The sequence below is a fragment of the Vollenhovia emeryi genome, unplaced genomic scaffold (genome assembly GCF_000949405.1).
Source record: "Vollenhovia emeryi isolate VEMERY1.0 unplaced genomic scaffold, V.emery_V1.0 DF939243.1, whole genome shotgun sequence".
Taxonomy (NCBI): domain Eukaryota; kingdom Metazoa; phylum Arthropoda; class Insecta; order Hymenoptera; family Formicidae; genus Vollenhovia; species Vollenhovia emeryi.
The window spans coordinates 331,418-346,275 of record NW_011967123.1 but is presented as its reverse complement, the minus strand read 5'-3'; the positions used below and the strand labels follow the sequence as shown (position 1 = coordinate 346,275).

Here is a 14,858-nt window from a genome sequence, read left to right as displayed (position 1 = left end):
TACAATGAAATAAATACAATGAAATAAATTGGTTATGTGTGGCGGTCGCAATACGTGATCCGGCACAAAATGGCAATCTGGCACTGCGCGACACGCGCGCGGGCGCGCGAGCGCCAGCTTCTGAGTAGTTCGCCGACCGCCGCTAGGTCGCGCATGGTGGCGGCCAAAAACTCGGTAGCAAAATCCAGTCTCGTAGGGTATAAAAGGAGGCCCGCTTAGCCCACTGGTAATACTTGCCCTTTTATCCACGCCCACGTGATCACGTACACTAGAAAAAGATAGATACCCAAATAAATTGGTGTTGTCCTTTTCCCTCAGGAGGACATCCCCCACTACCTCATAAGCAGTCTATCTTTTATATGTCTATGATTGCGACCGCCACAGATTAATTAATATTTAATTATTAAAAATCCTATCCAAAATATAGGTACACATTTGTTAAAAACACGTCCGTTATAGATCCAAAACAGGTCCAAAATAGATCCAAAGTTGGATGTATTTTGGACATCCTATGGATCTCTAAAGCAGTGTCATTTGAACATCCCATGGGCGTCCAATGGACATCCTACGGGCCTTAAATGGACGTACTTTGGACGTCCGAATGTCCAGATGCGGCCGTCCATCGGACATCCTGTGGACGTCCATGTGCTATCTGGATATCTTGGGGCATTTCGCGTATAAATATAACATCAAAATGTCACACCTCTACGAATCACGATCGAAGAGCCGGGATTAAATTTAAATATCTCAAATCTGACTTTGCGATTTGGCGATCATCCTGTGGGATGGAATTTACATTACAGTAATACTCTTGGTTTCATTCACAAAATGTTTACTTTTATTACTTTTAGTATACATCTTCCTGGGCACGCCAATGTCACTGATAGATATGATGAATTCGATGCAAGGTCAAAGGCTCCTAGATAACGGGGAGTACATGGTGATACACGTGGACATGATGACGTATTCGCAACGTGAAGCACAGAAGTATTTGTGGAGTGAGTAAATCGAGCAAATCTTATCACACATTACGTTTATATCGTGAACAGTAGCTTCGATAAGTTGATTACGCAATCTTACACTATTTATAACATGCAAGCATAATATTACAAAAACTAATCCTTTAAATAAATTTAAAGCTAGATTATTATGTGTGTACACATTTTTGCAGTAAACTTAAAGATTTGTTATTCAAAAATATTACGTAACAACTATGTCTATTTTGATTTAATAACATATAGTAATTTGTTCTTGGCGCAGAACCGGAACACTTCGATCATCTGAAGAATTGTCTCGAGCCAAAGGACTTTTTGAAGAGGGCACGTTCATTGATGGTCGTCGTGTCGACACCACCGACGCAGAATTACGAAGAATTTACTAAGAAAGTCCGACACTACAGTAGCATAGAACCCTTCAACTTTCAAGTTCCCGAGCTTCTGAGAAAGTATGAAAAGGTATTCTAGATCAATTGTAAACGCTCGCGCATTATGCAATTTTTATTTTATTAATGTAGGAAAATTATTTAACAATGCAACTGGCAATTCTAATTAGAGAAAATTTATTGCCGAAAATATTACCTCATTGTCAGCCAGGGTTTGAATCTGGACCTACCTACACTCTAGGCGGGCGTCTCAACAATTCGACTCTCGCTGTCGCTTGTGTTCAAACCTGGCTGAGGTAATATTTTTCGTAATAAATTTTCTCTAATTAGCATTGCCAGATGCATTGTTAAACAATTTCCCTACATTGATTGATTATGTACTGGCGACAATAAGCTCTTATTCTTGTTATTTTATTTATTTTTAGTATGTCTCGATTTACGCGGCATATCTTTATGATTCTGTGAAGCTATATGCAAAAGCCTTGGATCAGTTGATAAAAGATTACCCAGGCATTTCTATCGAGGAACTAGCCAGAAACGGCACTCTTATAACCGATATGATTCTCAAGAAATCATCTACATATCAAAGTACGTATAAATGACATAAAAGATATAATTTGTATTGATAGGATTAATCTCAAGTGATTCACTATTGATCTAATACTCGATGTGATTGATGATAAGCGAGAGAAAAGCAATTAAATTGAAGATAAATTGATATAATTCTTAAGTAGGTATTTTCTTTGTTTTATAAACATTAATCTCGCGCCAAGTATATTTTTTCCTATATAAAACCGAGTACATAACTTTACCCTAAATAAAATACAGAAGTGATATACATACATCCTTCCGTAAGCATGACGCTACAGCGTATCACTTACTGAAACGAATACACTTGTTTAGAAATAAAGCAGGGTTCTTATTAAACAAAGCGATATTATCAAAAAATAATAATTTTTTAGAAAGACCTAGATTTTTTAGATTGTAATGGTATAATAAAGGTATGAATACATACAGGGTGAGTGATTATTTCTAGAGAAATATAATTAGATATTACATGATTGAGACAATAGAACGAGATTTTATCCATTTTTCCCCGAGTTGTTCGGGTATTGTATTTATGTCATTCATATACGTTGTCGTCGCCTTCTGCGCAAAATTTTGTTGTCTGCTTCGGCACGTTGCTACCTGATGACCCCACCATAAATTTTCGATTTTGAGTTATTATCAGATATGTATATGGGGGTAGCATGACACGGATTTTAGCACACGTTCGGCATCGATTTGCAATCCTGCGCGCGTTATACAGTGAGAGCGGAGAGCAAGGGTGGTGAAAATAGTTTTTCAAAAAAAGAAGGAGGACCAGTGGTGGGCGGTGGTAGGTGTCCGAAAACGGGTTGTAGTTTTCACGATTATGGTTCTATAAGGGTTGACGTCAACCAACTCCACTCTCACCCCACCCCTATTTTTTAAAAGGGGGTAAAAATTTCGAATTTTAGGTATCATCAGATTTATATGTAGGGTGGCGCGACACGGATTTTGGCATACGTCCGGCGTTGATTTGCAACCCCTGCATGTGTTATACAGTAGGGGCGAGGGTGAAGGGGGGTGAAAACAGGGTTTCAAAAAAAGAAGGAAAATGAGTGGTGGGCGGTGATTGACGTCTGAGAACGGGTTGTACTGCTCACGATTGTGAATTCCGCCTAAAAAAGATATGAAAAATGTAAAAAGAAATCGCCAAGTATATTTTGTTCGGTTCACACACACACGCGCGCGCGCCTCACACACACACACACACACACACATTCACGTAAAATTATTTGGTAAATTAAAAACCAAAAGTCAAATATAAATCCATGAAAAGGAAGTGAAATCAAAATTGTTCCGAGTTCATTTACTAAAAAAAATTAAAAATAAAACACCATGAAAAACAAATGAAATCCAAATTCTTCCAACTATATTAAACATTATGAAAAAATTAAACAAACGAGAACGCATTTTACGTCCGACCAAGTTGTTGGTAGCCCAATAATTTTAATCTAATATGAGAATTCATATGCTGTTTTTCCATCTGTCCTGTACGCCGGTTTTCTTTTTGGACGTAACACAGTTACGTATAGATGAAATTATTGTCGTCAGCAAATTCATGTATGTATTTAAGATAAATATTTATTTTAGTATTTATCTTAAATACATAAAGTTGCTGACAATAATGATTCCATTTAAACGAAACTGTGTTATGTCCGAAAAGAAACTGGTGTACAGGACAGGTAGAAAAGCAGTATATGAATTTTCATATTAGATTAAAATTATTGGACTACCTAAATCTTGGTCGGATTTAAAAGGCATTCTCATTTGTTTGATTTATTTCATAATGTTCAATATATTTTGAATAATTTGGATTTCACTTTTTTTCATTTGATTATACTTTATTTTTGTTTTTGTTTTTTAATAAATTTACTTGAAATAATTTTGATTTCACTTCTTTTTTATAGCATTATATTTGATTGCTGGTTTTATAATTTACGTATGTCTTTATTAAAATTTATCATTGCTAGGTGTGAGCGGGGCAACTATTAAATTGGATCCCTCTGGAGACTCGGAAGGAAACTTTTCAGTGCTTGCTTTGAAAAAAGAACCGTTTCGTGTCCATAACTTCTCTTGCGACTATCAGATGATGCCTGTAGGCCAATTCCAGCAGGGTGAAACCCTTCTAGTGAGTGAATTATTTGTAGCGTTTAAGAAATTCTTACAACAGGTTGAAGATAGAAAAGATGGTTATTCCATACTTAAATAATAGAATCATCGAAAATAAGGGTCGAAAACGCCATGATGATGTAAAGCAAATATGACATAATATAATTATATAATGTACTAGTATAAGTGAACCACCATGCGCTCTGTGCACTGGTAAAGCCAGAAATTCTGGTAGTTTTCCTCAAAATGAATCTTTAATACATCGAATACGGAAGCCACCTTGATTTTCACATTGTACAAGATGATTAAGCACTGTTTCAATAAAGAATCATTGCAAAAAGGGTGCAAAAATGTTTGTTTGTCGTCGTCATAATCGTCTTGTTCTTCGCAAAATTTTTGTTATTCCCTTCGACCAAATGGCGCCAAACCGTATGAAGTTCAAATATTGAATTTCGATATTGAATTAGCATCAGATACTTTTTGGGGATGGCACGACACGGATTTTAGCATGCGTCCTGTATCGATTCACAACCCCTGCATGTGTTATACAGTGGGGGCGGAGGGCGAGAGGGGTGAAAAGTTTTTTAAAGAAAGAAGGAAAACGAGTGGTGGGCGGTGTTTGATGTCTGGAAATGGGTTGTAGTTCTTACGATTACGGTCCTATAAGGGGTTAATGCCGACCCCTCCACTCCCACCCCCACCCCACCTTCTATTTTTTAAAAGAGGATAAAATTTTCAAATTTTAGTTAAAGAGTATAACAGTTTTCCAAAGAAAGAAGGAAAACGAATAGTGGGCGGTAGTTAGTATCTCAGAACGGGTTGGAGTTCTCAAAATTATGGTTCTATAGGGTTGATTCACAGCCCTTGTGTGATTTACACAGGGTGTCCCGTAAGTCAAAGTCAGTCACTCAGGAGATGAATGAGGACCCAAAAACAAGAGAGAAAGATAATATAAACATAGGTCCAAAAGTCAGAATATTAATTATGAAATACAGAAAATTATATTGTATTCGATTTTGTATTTTTAATTTACAAAATAATCTTACATAAACCATACAAAATGTACTTGGGGGGGGGGGGGTATTTTTATTTTTAATGACTTTTAGGCGGATATTCTAATCACAATACCATTATTTTATTATTAATATTTAAATTTGTTTTATAAAAACGCGTTTTTATATTTGTTTAATATTTATTTATTTGTATTTATTTTTTATGTATTTATTATTTTTATTCATTGATATTCATTCAATCTTTTTTGCATATAAAAAGTTTATTTCTACTTCCTATTTCTGACTAACAAACTCTGTAAAAGGAAGTGAACTTACTGATAAGAGTTCTCAAGCATTTTGTTATATTAAATTCTTCTTTAACTCAGACACCAACTTTTGAGATCCTTCACTCTTTTATGCAAAGCACGATTTTCCTGTTGTATCACTTTTATTGTTCTATTTTGGGTTTCAATATGTAACATGAGTAGCTTCCAATTTCTCAGTGCTTTCTTTGGGAACTCTAAATTGTTAGGATCGCAATCGCGAACGAATATAGGATTGTATCTTTGACTTTTTCGCGGAGAAAGCCTTACAATCTGACTCTATGTTATCGACAATAGGAAGAGGAGGAGGAGGAGGAGGAGGTAGAGGTGGAAGAGTCTCAGTTTAAGCACTAGGATAAAAAATTTGAAAAAAATTTGAACTCTTCATCTTGGATTCAAATTACAAATTCAATTTGAAACTTACGTCAAATTATCTTGTTTGAACACTTTCGCTAACTGTGTATCATTGATAGTAGGGATTACAGATTCAACCCTTAGAACATCAATTCTATTGGATGGTATTTGGAAGGTTGATTGTTCGACATGATGAATTGAATCAGTAAACGTAGTAAACGTGTCCTTAAAATTCTCAGGAATATCTTTGAACTTTTATAGAAATATAATTTACAATATATTTATAGATAATAGATAATTCAAAATTTAAAAAAATGTGATTAATGTGATACATTAAAATTGATACTTAAGAATATATAATTTTTACTGTATAACTTATAGGAAGCTAAATATTGTTGGCAGTGATCCTCGTTTAATGCGTCTTCTGTAATCCCTTGTTTCATATCACTCACACGTACAAGCTCACGCTCACGCACACACCAGGAGAATAGAAAAAAACATTCTTCCAAAAAGTGTTGACTGCACAGAACTAATGTTTTAGCAAGTAAGATATTAGGACCTATAGTATTACACCATGCTTTCCGGAGAAGATTCATCTTGAGGAAAATTACCAGAAATAGTTACTATTACATTTACTAATGTTAAAAATTAATTAATTTTTTCTTTGTTTAAATTTTTTTCGAATAATGCTATAGTATTTGCAAATCATGTTTATAAAAGAGTTATTTTTAATTAAAAAAATTAGTTTTAGGCTATTTACCTGTGAAAGGAGATATTTTTCTCGTTGAGTTGTTTTTGTAAACTGCAAACACAACACATTTTTCACACGTTGCAAATTTTAAACTATAATGAGAACGTAAACATAAACGAACATGTAAACGAAAATATTCTTCTATTTGTGTAACTATAAAATGGAAAACGTAAATGGAAACGTTCCTTCTAAAACTCTAAACACGAAAATGTTCTATCTCCAGCTATCAAAATTGTCCATGTGTCAAAGACGCGCCAAAGAACATTACACTTGAATATAGCAATGAAGTCCCTTTAATCTCTGTCTCACTTGGTTATTCTGGCTTCACCAGTTCACAGAGCGTAATGGTAGGTCGATTTATACTACGTCCATGTGATGTGCACATAGCGTCATTAATGCCTACCCATCTAAAGTTACACGCGGACCGAGACATTTTTTTAAATCGTGCAACTTTCTAACTCTTCGTGTATCATGACTAAGGAAACAGCGAATCAGCATTACTGGTTTCAATGTTATGATGTACGAAGAGTTAGAAAGTCGCACGCTTTTCAAAAATACCTCGATCCGCGTGCAACTTCAGATGGGTAGGCATTAATAACAGTATGTGTAGGTATATAAGTCTTGGCCAGGCGCTATGGATTGGCCTGGTAAAAATAAGCCAGAGGCAGAACCTGGTTGCGGTTTTCTGAACGAACACTGTCCGAAGGACGATACACATCTCCGCAGTATCATTGTTGCTGCAACACTGGCTGTTTTGCTATTTTGCGCCACAGTAATCACTATGAGCATATATCGACGATGGAAGATAGAACAGGAGATAGAAGGATTGCTTTGGAAGATTGATCCGAATGAGATTCACGGTTATCCTCATCTTGATAACATGATGTCCTCCCCTAGTAAGGTAAAGAGCGTATGTGTTTATCATAATTGAGATAGATGGTAGAGTGCTTATTTGTATGTCGACACTGCTGCGTGATGTGAAGCTAAATATGTTTCGATTACAGTTAAGTTTAGTTAGTGCAATGTCCTACGAGTCGAGATGTGGCGGTCAAGTGTTTGCGCAAACTGGACATTACCATGGTGTAATGGTACGAATAAAGGAGTTGAAATTCTCGAAGAAAAAAGACATTTCACGGGACGTTATGAAGGAGATGCGCATTCTCCGTGAAATTAGACATGGTAATCTCAACTCCTTCATCGGAGCGTGCGTGGAGCCAATGAGGATATTGTTAATTACTGACTATTGTGCCAAAGGAAGTCTTTATGTACGTCGTAACGTCGTCACGGTGACATCTTGCTATTATTCGTAGTATATTGTATATAGAATGGAAGCAAAACAATATATTATTATATCACGTATAAATAAAAAACGTATGCAATATCTATAAATGAGGTCTGCGAAGTTAGAACCGTGAAATAAAAGTGTTTAACTTGGTTACATTAACGACTGTTAACTTAATTTAGTTACATTTTATCGATAACTTTTAACTTTTAATTTACTTTTCTTAAAGTTAGCCGTGCCATAAACAAAGGCGTAGCGAGACCTCGCACGCCTGCCTACATTGGCAGTTCCTGTATTCCACTATCGGGGTAAACTGGCTACAATGCAGCGTGTTCGATTTTATTTACTACAAAGAAACTATACAACGTGTTTGGACAAACAATTCCAGTGTTTAAGTTAAGGAAATGCAAGTAGAAGTACTCAGGGTGGTCGTTGTGTATTTTCTTTACATTTGTTTGTTAACAACTCGATTCCGCTGGATGGACAAACCATAATAAGGAGTAGACAATCGAAAACAATGCGTCGACAAACGATTCTAGTATGTAATGTAAAGGAAAGACATTTAATGTTGTTTATAAAGACAATTACTCGTTTTTTTTACTCATAACTTTTTTACGGCGTGGATAAACGAAAAGTTTGGGTGGACAAACATAGATAAATCATGGACAACCAAATCCCACTTAAAAATAATGAGGTATATTTATGGGAGTGCTATCAAATTTTTCAATTTTTCATAACTTTTCTTTGAACGACAAACAAAAATTTGGGTGGACAAATATGGACAAATCATAAACAATCGTATTCTATTCTATATTTAGAAATTAATGAGAACTGTTCATGGGGTGCTCATTGTCAAATTTTTTAATTTGGCCATAAGGTTTTTTAAGGGTGGAAAAACGAAAATTTTGATTGGACAAAACGTGGACAAACAAATGTCACTTGAATTTTTGAAAACTTTTATTTCGGAGTGCTAACTTCACAGATCTCTGTAAATGTACAGTGATGGATAGAATGGTTGCGACACTTTTTGTTAGTCAGTTTAGGAACGTGCATTTAGATTCAGGTTTACGTTCCAAAACCTTTTTTCCAAAAAAATATTTTACTCAATGGTCATTCCGAAACCATTTTGAACGTTTCGATCTATTTCTCAAATAAAATTTTCCCCAGAGAAAATGTTTTGAAACGTAAATCTAAATCTGAATGTATGTTTCTAAACTCATTAAAAATGGTGTCGCAACAATTCTGTCTATCACTACACGGTCGTGATCAGAAAGGTTTTGCGATCGTTTATAATAAGTTTCGGGACGCAGCCTATCATGTCAGAAATCATGTAGCTTCTGCTCACAAAATATTCGTATGCATCATTGCACATATCTGTAAGAAATAGCTATAACCTCTTGCATGATAGACTACGTTCCGAAATTTGTCATAAAACACCGGACAACCTTTTCGACCACAACTGTACATACTTGTTTTCTTGAAAGTTCAGATAAGATAGTAAGAAAGAAAGAGAAAAAGAAGGTAATATATTATTTATATAAATATACATTGTACATTTTTCAGGACATTATTGAAAACGAAGATATAAAATTAGATGATATGTTCATTGCATCATTAATTCACGATCTCATTAAGGTAGGTCTATTTATAGATCTTTTCTGTACCGTAATGTGAAAGAGCATTTTGCTCTTATCATACTGTCGCTCGCTCGTCTCAGAAATTTGTTCAATTGAGATTTGTGTTAATAAAAATTATCTAAATCTTACAAAATTCTCGTTACATAAGACATCATTGAAATTAAATTATGTAGTGTGATCAAAAAGTGTTGGGACTAGTTTTACAACTCAACTAATTTCGATGGTAGAGAATCTGCTCATAAATTTTAGAATGTCTGTTTGTTATAGCACAAAAACCGACTTTCAACCTTTAGTCAGTACACTTCGAGTGTCTTTCGAACAAACATTTACACCGGGCTTACGTCGCGTTTCCCTTAGCGCGCAAAGTATCGGAAGAGAAAGAACAGCATACAATTTTAAGTAAAACTTGGAAAAACCGCTACAGAAAAGTAATTTGCATATTCAACATTGTTTTCAGTTAAGAATCCATAGGTCATGCACGTGTATTTGTTGAGTGGTTTAAAAAATTCAAAAAGGTCAAAACCTCTCCGTTGAAAGCGACCCGCGGTCTGGACGCTCTTCAACAAGCAGAAACGAAGATTCTGTCGTGCATATAAAAGAATCAATATGCAAAAATTGACGATTAATATTAATAAAGGTTGAAAGTGCGTGAAATTTTTACGTATGAATCTTGGTTTTTTTTAACGGATCGCTTTCAACGGAGATTCGGTCTTTTTCAAATCTTTTAAACACATGCACGATTCATGGATTTTTCACCAAAAACAATCTTTAACTTTTCAAAATTCTTCGTTACAATCTTTCCAAGTTTTACACAAGTTTTATACATACACGATTTTCTTTTTCTTTTTGCGCGCTGAGGGAAATGCATAGGCCCGGTGCACGTATTCGTTCAAGAGACGCTCGAAAGGTACTGACTAACAATTGAAAGTCGGCATTTATGCATAAAGATCAGAGATTCTAGATAAGATGTACGCGTGGGGATGAATTTTTGCCATCAAAACTGGCCGAGTTTTACAAGCAGTCTCGGTACTTGTTGATCGTATATTGCGACTTTTAATGCGGTTGTTAAATTACAGGGTATGCTATATATTCATGAGTCATCTCTACTAGTCTGTCATGGTAATCTAAAATCTTCCAATTGTGTTGTAACTTCACGTTGGGTACTCCAAGTTTCCGATTTCGGTCTTCACGATATGCGTCACTGCGCCGAATCTGATAGTATCGGTGAACATCAGTATTATCGAAGTAGATATTTCTATCTTCTATCAAGTATATTTTGTATTGCTTTTAATCGTCATTTTAACTAAACTATCTTGTTGCAGGTTTATTTTGGAAAGCTCCCGAATTGTTAAGAAACTCGCATGCTCCGATTAAAGGCACTCAGGCAGGAGATATTTATTCCTTCGCTATTATTCTATATGAAATTCTTGGACGCAAGGGACCATATGGAAATATAAATCTGGAACCCAAAGGTAAGGAATAGTATAATGGGAATATTAGAAATAAGTATGTTCGCCAACATTTAGCATTTTTTATGATTTTCCTAAATATCCATTTAGACATTTTTCGAATGTCTCAAACAGTCCAGTACCTGACTTCTGGAATAAATATTTGCCTAAAAAGTGATTTTGAACTCATCTAGAATAAAAAAAAAAATGTTGGAACTGGAATGTCTCAAACAGTCCAGTACCTGACTTCTGGAATAAATATTTACCTAAAAAGTGATTTTGAACTCATCTAGAATAAAAAAAATAAATGTTGGAACTTGCGAAATTATCATACACAGTGTACACTTTACGATAATGTAACGAAATTGCATACAAGGTTCATTGCACACACAAACGTATAACGGAATTATACTTTACAGAAAAGGTGTGTGTAATAAAATATGAACAATTTATGTTTATATTATATTTATATCTATATCCTAAAGAATAGATTTTCATAGCTTTTACTGTAAATAACTATCATGTAGGTGCATATAAAGGTTTTTGTAAAGAAAATTACAAAAACCGTTCCATATTTCAAATTACTAAGTTATTCCCAATTCAACACAAGTTTCATCAAATTACAAAAGTATTTATTGGGGCAAAATTGTGAAAACTGACGAATATGTAAATACCTATCTTATAACGTTTATGTATTGGTCAGTTTTTAACTTAACTTTTTTTGACGTAAACTTAAATTTAACCTAAACATTACAAAAAAATTAATAAGACTATTAAATAACTTGTGACAGAAATCATAGACCGAGTGAAAAGATTCCCAGACGATGGCGAACCGCCGTTTAGGCCCAACTTAAATATACTCTCCGAGTCAAAAGCAAATTGTGCCGACTACGTCGTCAGCACAATTACAGACTGCTGGGCCGAATGTCCAGAATTTAGGCCTGACTTTAAAGCAATAAGAACGAGATTGAAAAAAATGAAAGCTGGGTGGCATCGCAATATAATGGATCAAATAATGAATATGATGGAGAAATATGCGAGCAATCTTGAAGATCTAGTCACCGAGCGTACGGGTCTTCTCTTGGATGAAAAAAAGAAAACGGAAGATCTTCTGCACAGAATGCTACCCAAGTAAGTTTTCGCAGTGTGATGTGCTCGTCAATAAGAAGTAGTGACCATAAAATTCTGAGTGATCTAAATGCGTATAAATATATATTTAAAAAAATATTATATTGTTTATAGACCTGTCGCGAATTGTTTAACAAACGGTATTGGAGTGGAACCGGAAGCTTTTGACTTGGTTACTATATACTTTAGCGATATTGTCGGTTTCACTGCGATGTCAGCAGAAAGCACACCATTTCAGGTATATTGTCATGTACCGTTTTATAATTAATAAAATAAAAATGTCATTTATGTAATTGATAATTGTGACGACAGGTTGTAAATTTCTTAAATGATCTGTATACGTTGTTTGATCGTATAATCAGAGGATATGAAGTATATAAAGTTGAAACAATCGGAGATGCGTACATGGTCGTAAGTAGCATATTTACCTAAGTGATTAATTGCGACAAAAGAAATCCATTTCTCAGTGCTCAATACTTTATTTAGGTTTCCGGTCTCCCAATAAGAATTGGAGATCAGCATGCTGGACAAATAGCATCAATGTCATTGGAATTACTTAATGCTGTTAAGCATCATACGATACCTCATCGGCCTCAAGAAACTCTCAAGTTACGTATCGGCATTCATACCGGTAAGAAAAGATGCATTTAAGAACATATGTAATATACATGTGTGTATGTATACATATAGTGATGTAACTAGCTTTTCATGTGCAAGGTTTTATCTTTGGACACTTAAATTTTTTGGGGAAGAATAATAATAAAACAAGTATGATATAACAATTGTTGCATCAATGAATTGAGCAATCGCTATACTGCTAAATAACAAATTTAAGATTTAATAAAAACTTGAAATTTTTTAATCTGAAAATGTAAAAGTCTAATTTAAAAGTACTGAATTTTTTGGTCGACTTTAGGACCCCTCTACGTCATGGCCTCTGTGCTCGTGTATTTTTTGCACGTGCCTAGTTACAGTGTATATATGCATACATATACACATTGATATACTATTCAGTGGTAACATGAATATAAAATTACAGGTCCTGTGGTAGCGGGCGTTGTCGGTTTGACAATGCCTAGGTATTGTCTATTTGGAGACACCGTCAATACCGCGTCTCGTATGGAGTCTACCGGAGAACCGTTACGAATACATATCAGTAAGCAATGCAAAGAGGCATTAGATAAGATCGGTGGTTATAAGATCGAAGATCGAGGCTTTGTTGAAATGAAAGGAAAAGGAACAGTGAAGACTTACTGGCTCACGGGTGCTACTGTGACACACAGAAGGAATACGGAGGTTCGTAATAAATAAAAAATTTTAAATATTTATATGTGAATTGTATGAACAGTGTGGTATAACAAGGATGTAATAAGGACTTTTTAGAATTTAAATATCTTATTCTTAACAAAGTTATTTTAATATTCTTTAAAATTAATTAGTGAATCTGTCCGATTTTGAATCTACACTAAAGCAATCGTTAAGTGAAAAGTACATTCTTATTATTTATTGTTAATTGTAAACTTTTTTCTCTAACGCATCTTTTTTCGCTAACTGAATCTTTGTATCTCTACAGAACTCTAATGAGGATGAAAATCTTCCGCCACTGTTCTGCAGACCGCGAAAAAGCCCGAAGCTAAATCCAGACTCGCGATATGCATCGCTACTAGATGGATTAGGTGCCGGTAGTCGTAGACAATCAAGTGTACCATATCCAATAGCAGACGACTCGTCTTCACAGTGTGGTGGATCTAGTCCACTTCCGCGACCGTTGCACGCTCGCAAGCTCGAGAGATCTCCCCTGTCTCTGACTGAAAGCGTTTCAAAAACCACACTAGACAATGTTTCGGTTCAGGAGGAAGAAGAGCGAAGACGCTTCTTAAATATCAAGTCAGTCGATGACCTGTTTATAAGTATAGGACCAAAACTCAGGAAAAATGCACGTGCTTTATCTACCATCGCATCTTCGTCATCGAGTGACTATCCATCCCAGACTGTCATACGCGGATCCCGTTCACTCGACCCGCTTCCCACTGATATGTATAATAAACGACTTGAATCGCCGAATTTCTGGAAGGAAAACGAATGCACGCGGATTAACTCAAAAGCGGACATTTCGGAGAAAATGCTGAATAATAATTATTCTAATGGTAATGTGATAATGTTGTCTCATACCGATAATCCTCCGAATGAAGCAGATCCACTGTTAGGTAACGACAATGTAGACAAGAGCGAAATACGGGAGAAGCGTTCGCGTTCGCTAGATCAGGTGGTATCTGCATCTAGCATGGACAGTGTACCTGATAAAAAGTCTTCCGCGCGAAAATTGTTAGAAATTCCGCCTGTTTCAACCATTATACAAATGTTCAATGGTAATGGAATGCGCAACAGCAATGTTTCTCTAAGAAGAGGAATACTAGCAGGGTATGATAAGCAAAACGAACGCGAAAGTGTGGTCTAGTACACATTCGAGAAACTTTCTCATTAAATTTTCTTTTTCTAATGCGATAAGCTGAGTAGCAATAGAATCACGTGTAAAAACTAGGTGCTATCATACGCACAAACTATATGAAGTATACATTTACGAAATTTTTTTTTCTTTTTCCTAATGCGACAAACCGAGTAGCAATAATTAGAATCGTGTAAACATTAGGCGCTGTCACAGGCACAAATTATATGAAATATACATTGACGAAATTTTCTTTTTCTTTTTTTAATGCGACAAACCGAGTAGCAAGAAATAGAATCACGTGTAAACACTAGCCGCTGTCACACGCACGAACACATATGTGAAAGGTACATTTACGAAATTTTCTTTTTTTTTAATGCGACGAATCGAGTAGCAATGGAATCACGTGTAAACACCAA

The 14,858-nt window shown here is 35.3% G+C and overlaps 1 protein-coding gene across 1 annotated transcript in view; it reads left to right on the top strand.

Annotated features, from left to right (window-relative positions):
• LOC105560056 (guanylate cyclase 32E-like) overlaps positions 1–14,852 on the top strand; it is a 106,683-nt gene extending 91,831 nt beyond the window's left edge. Inside the window, exons 6-20 of the mRNA XM_012008804.1 lie at positions 852–998; positions 1,261–1,454; positions 1,807–1,969; positions 3,940–4,097; positions 7,109–7,399; positions 7,503–7,763; positions 9,344–9,415; positions 10,494–10,662; positions 10,740–10,889; positions 11,657–11,996; positions 12,108–12,231; positions 12,306–12,404; positions 12,480–12,624; positions 13,033–13,289; positions 13,567–14,852. Coding sequence (XP_011864194.1) covers positions 852–998; positions 1,261–1,454; positions 1,807–1,969; positions 3,940–4,097; positions 7,109–7,399; positions 7,503–7,763; positions 9,344–9,415; positions 10,494–10,662; positions 10,740–10,889; positions 11,657–11,996; positions 12,108–12,231; positions 12,306–12,404; positions 12,480–12,624; positions 13,033–13,289; positions 13,567–14,451 — 3,455 coding nt within the window. The 3' untranslated portion in view covers positions 14,452–14,852. The remainder of the gene's footprint in view (positions 1–851; positions 999–1,260; positions 1,455–1,806; positions 1,970–3,939; positions 4,098–7,108; positions 7,400–7,502; positions 7,764–9,343; positions 9,416–10,493; positions 10,663–10,739; positions 10,890–11,656; positions 11,997–12,107; positions 12,232–12,305; positions 12,405–12,479; positions 12,625–13,032; positions 13,290–13,566) is intronic.
• The last annotated feature ends 6 nt before the right edge of the window (positions 14,853–14,858 follow it).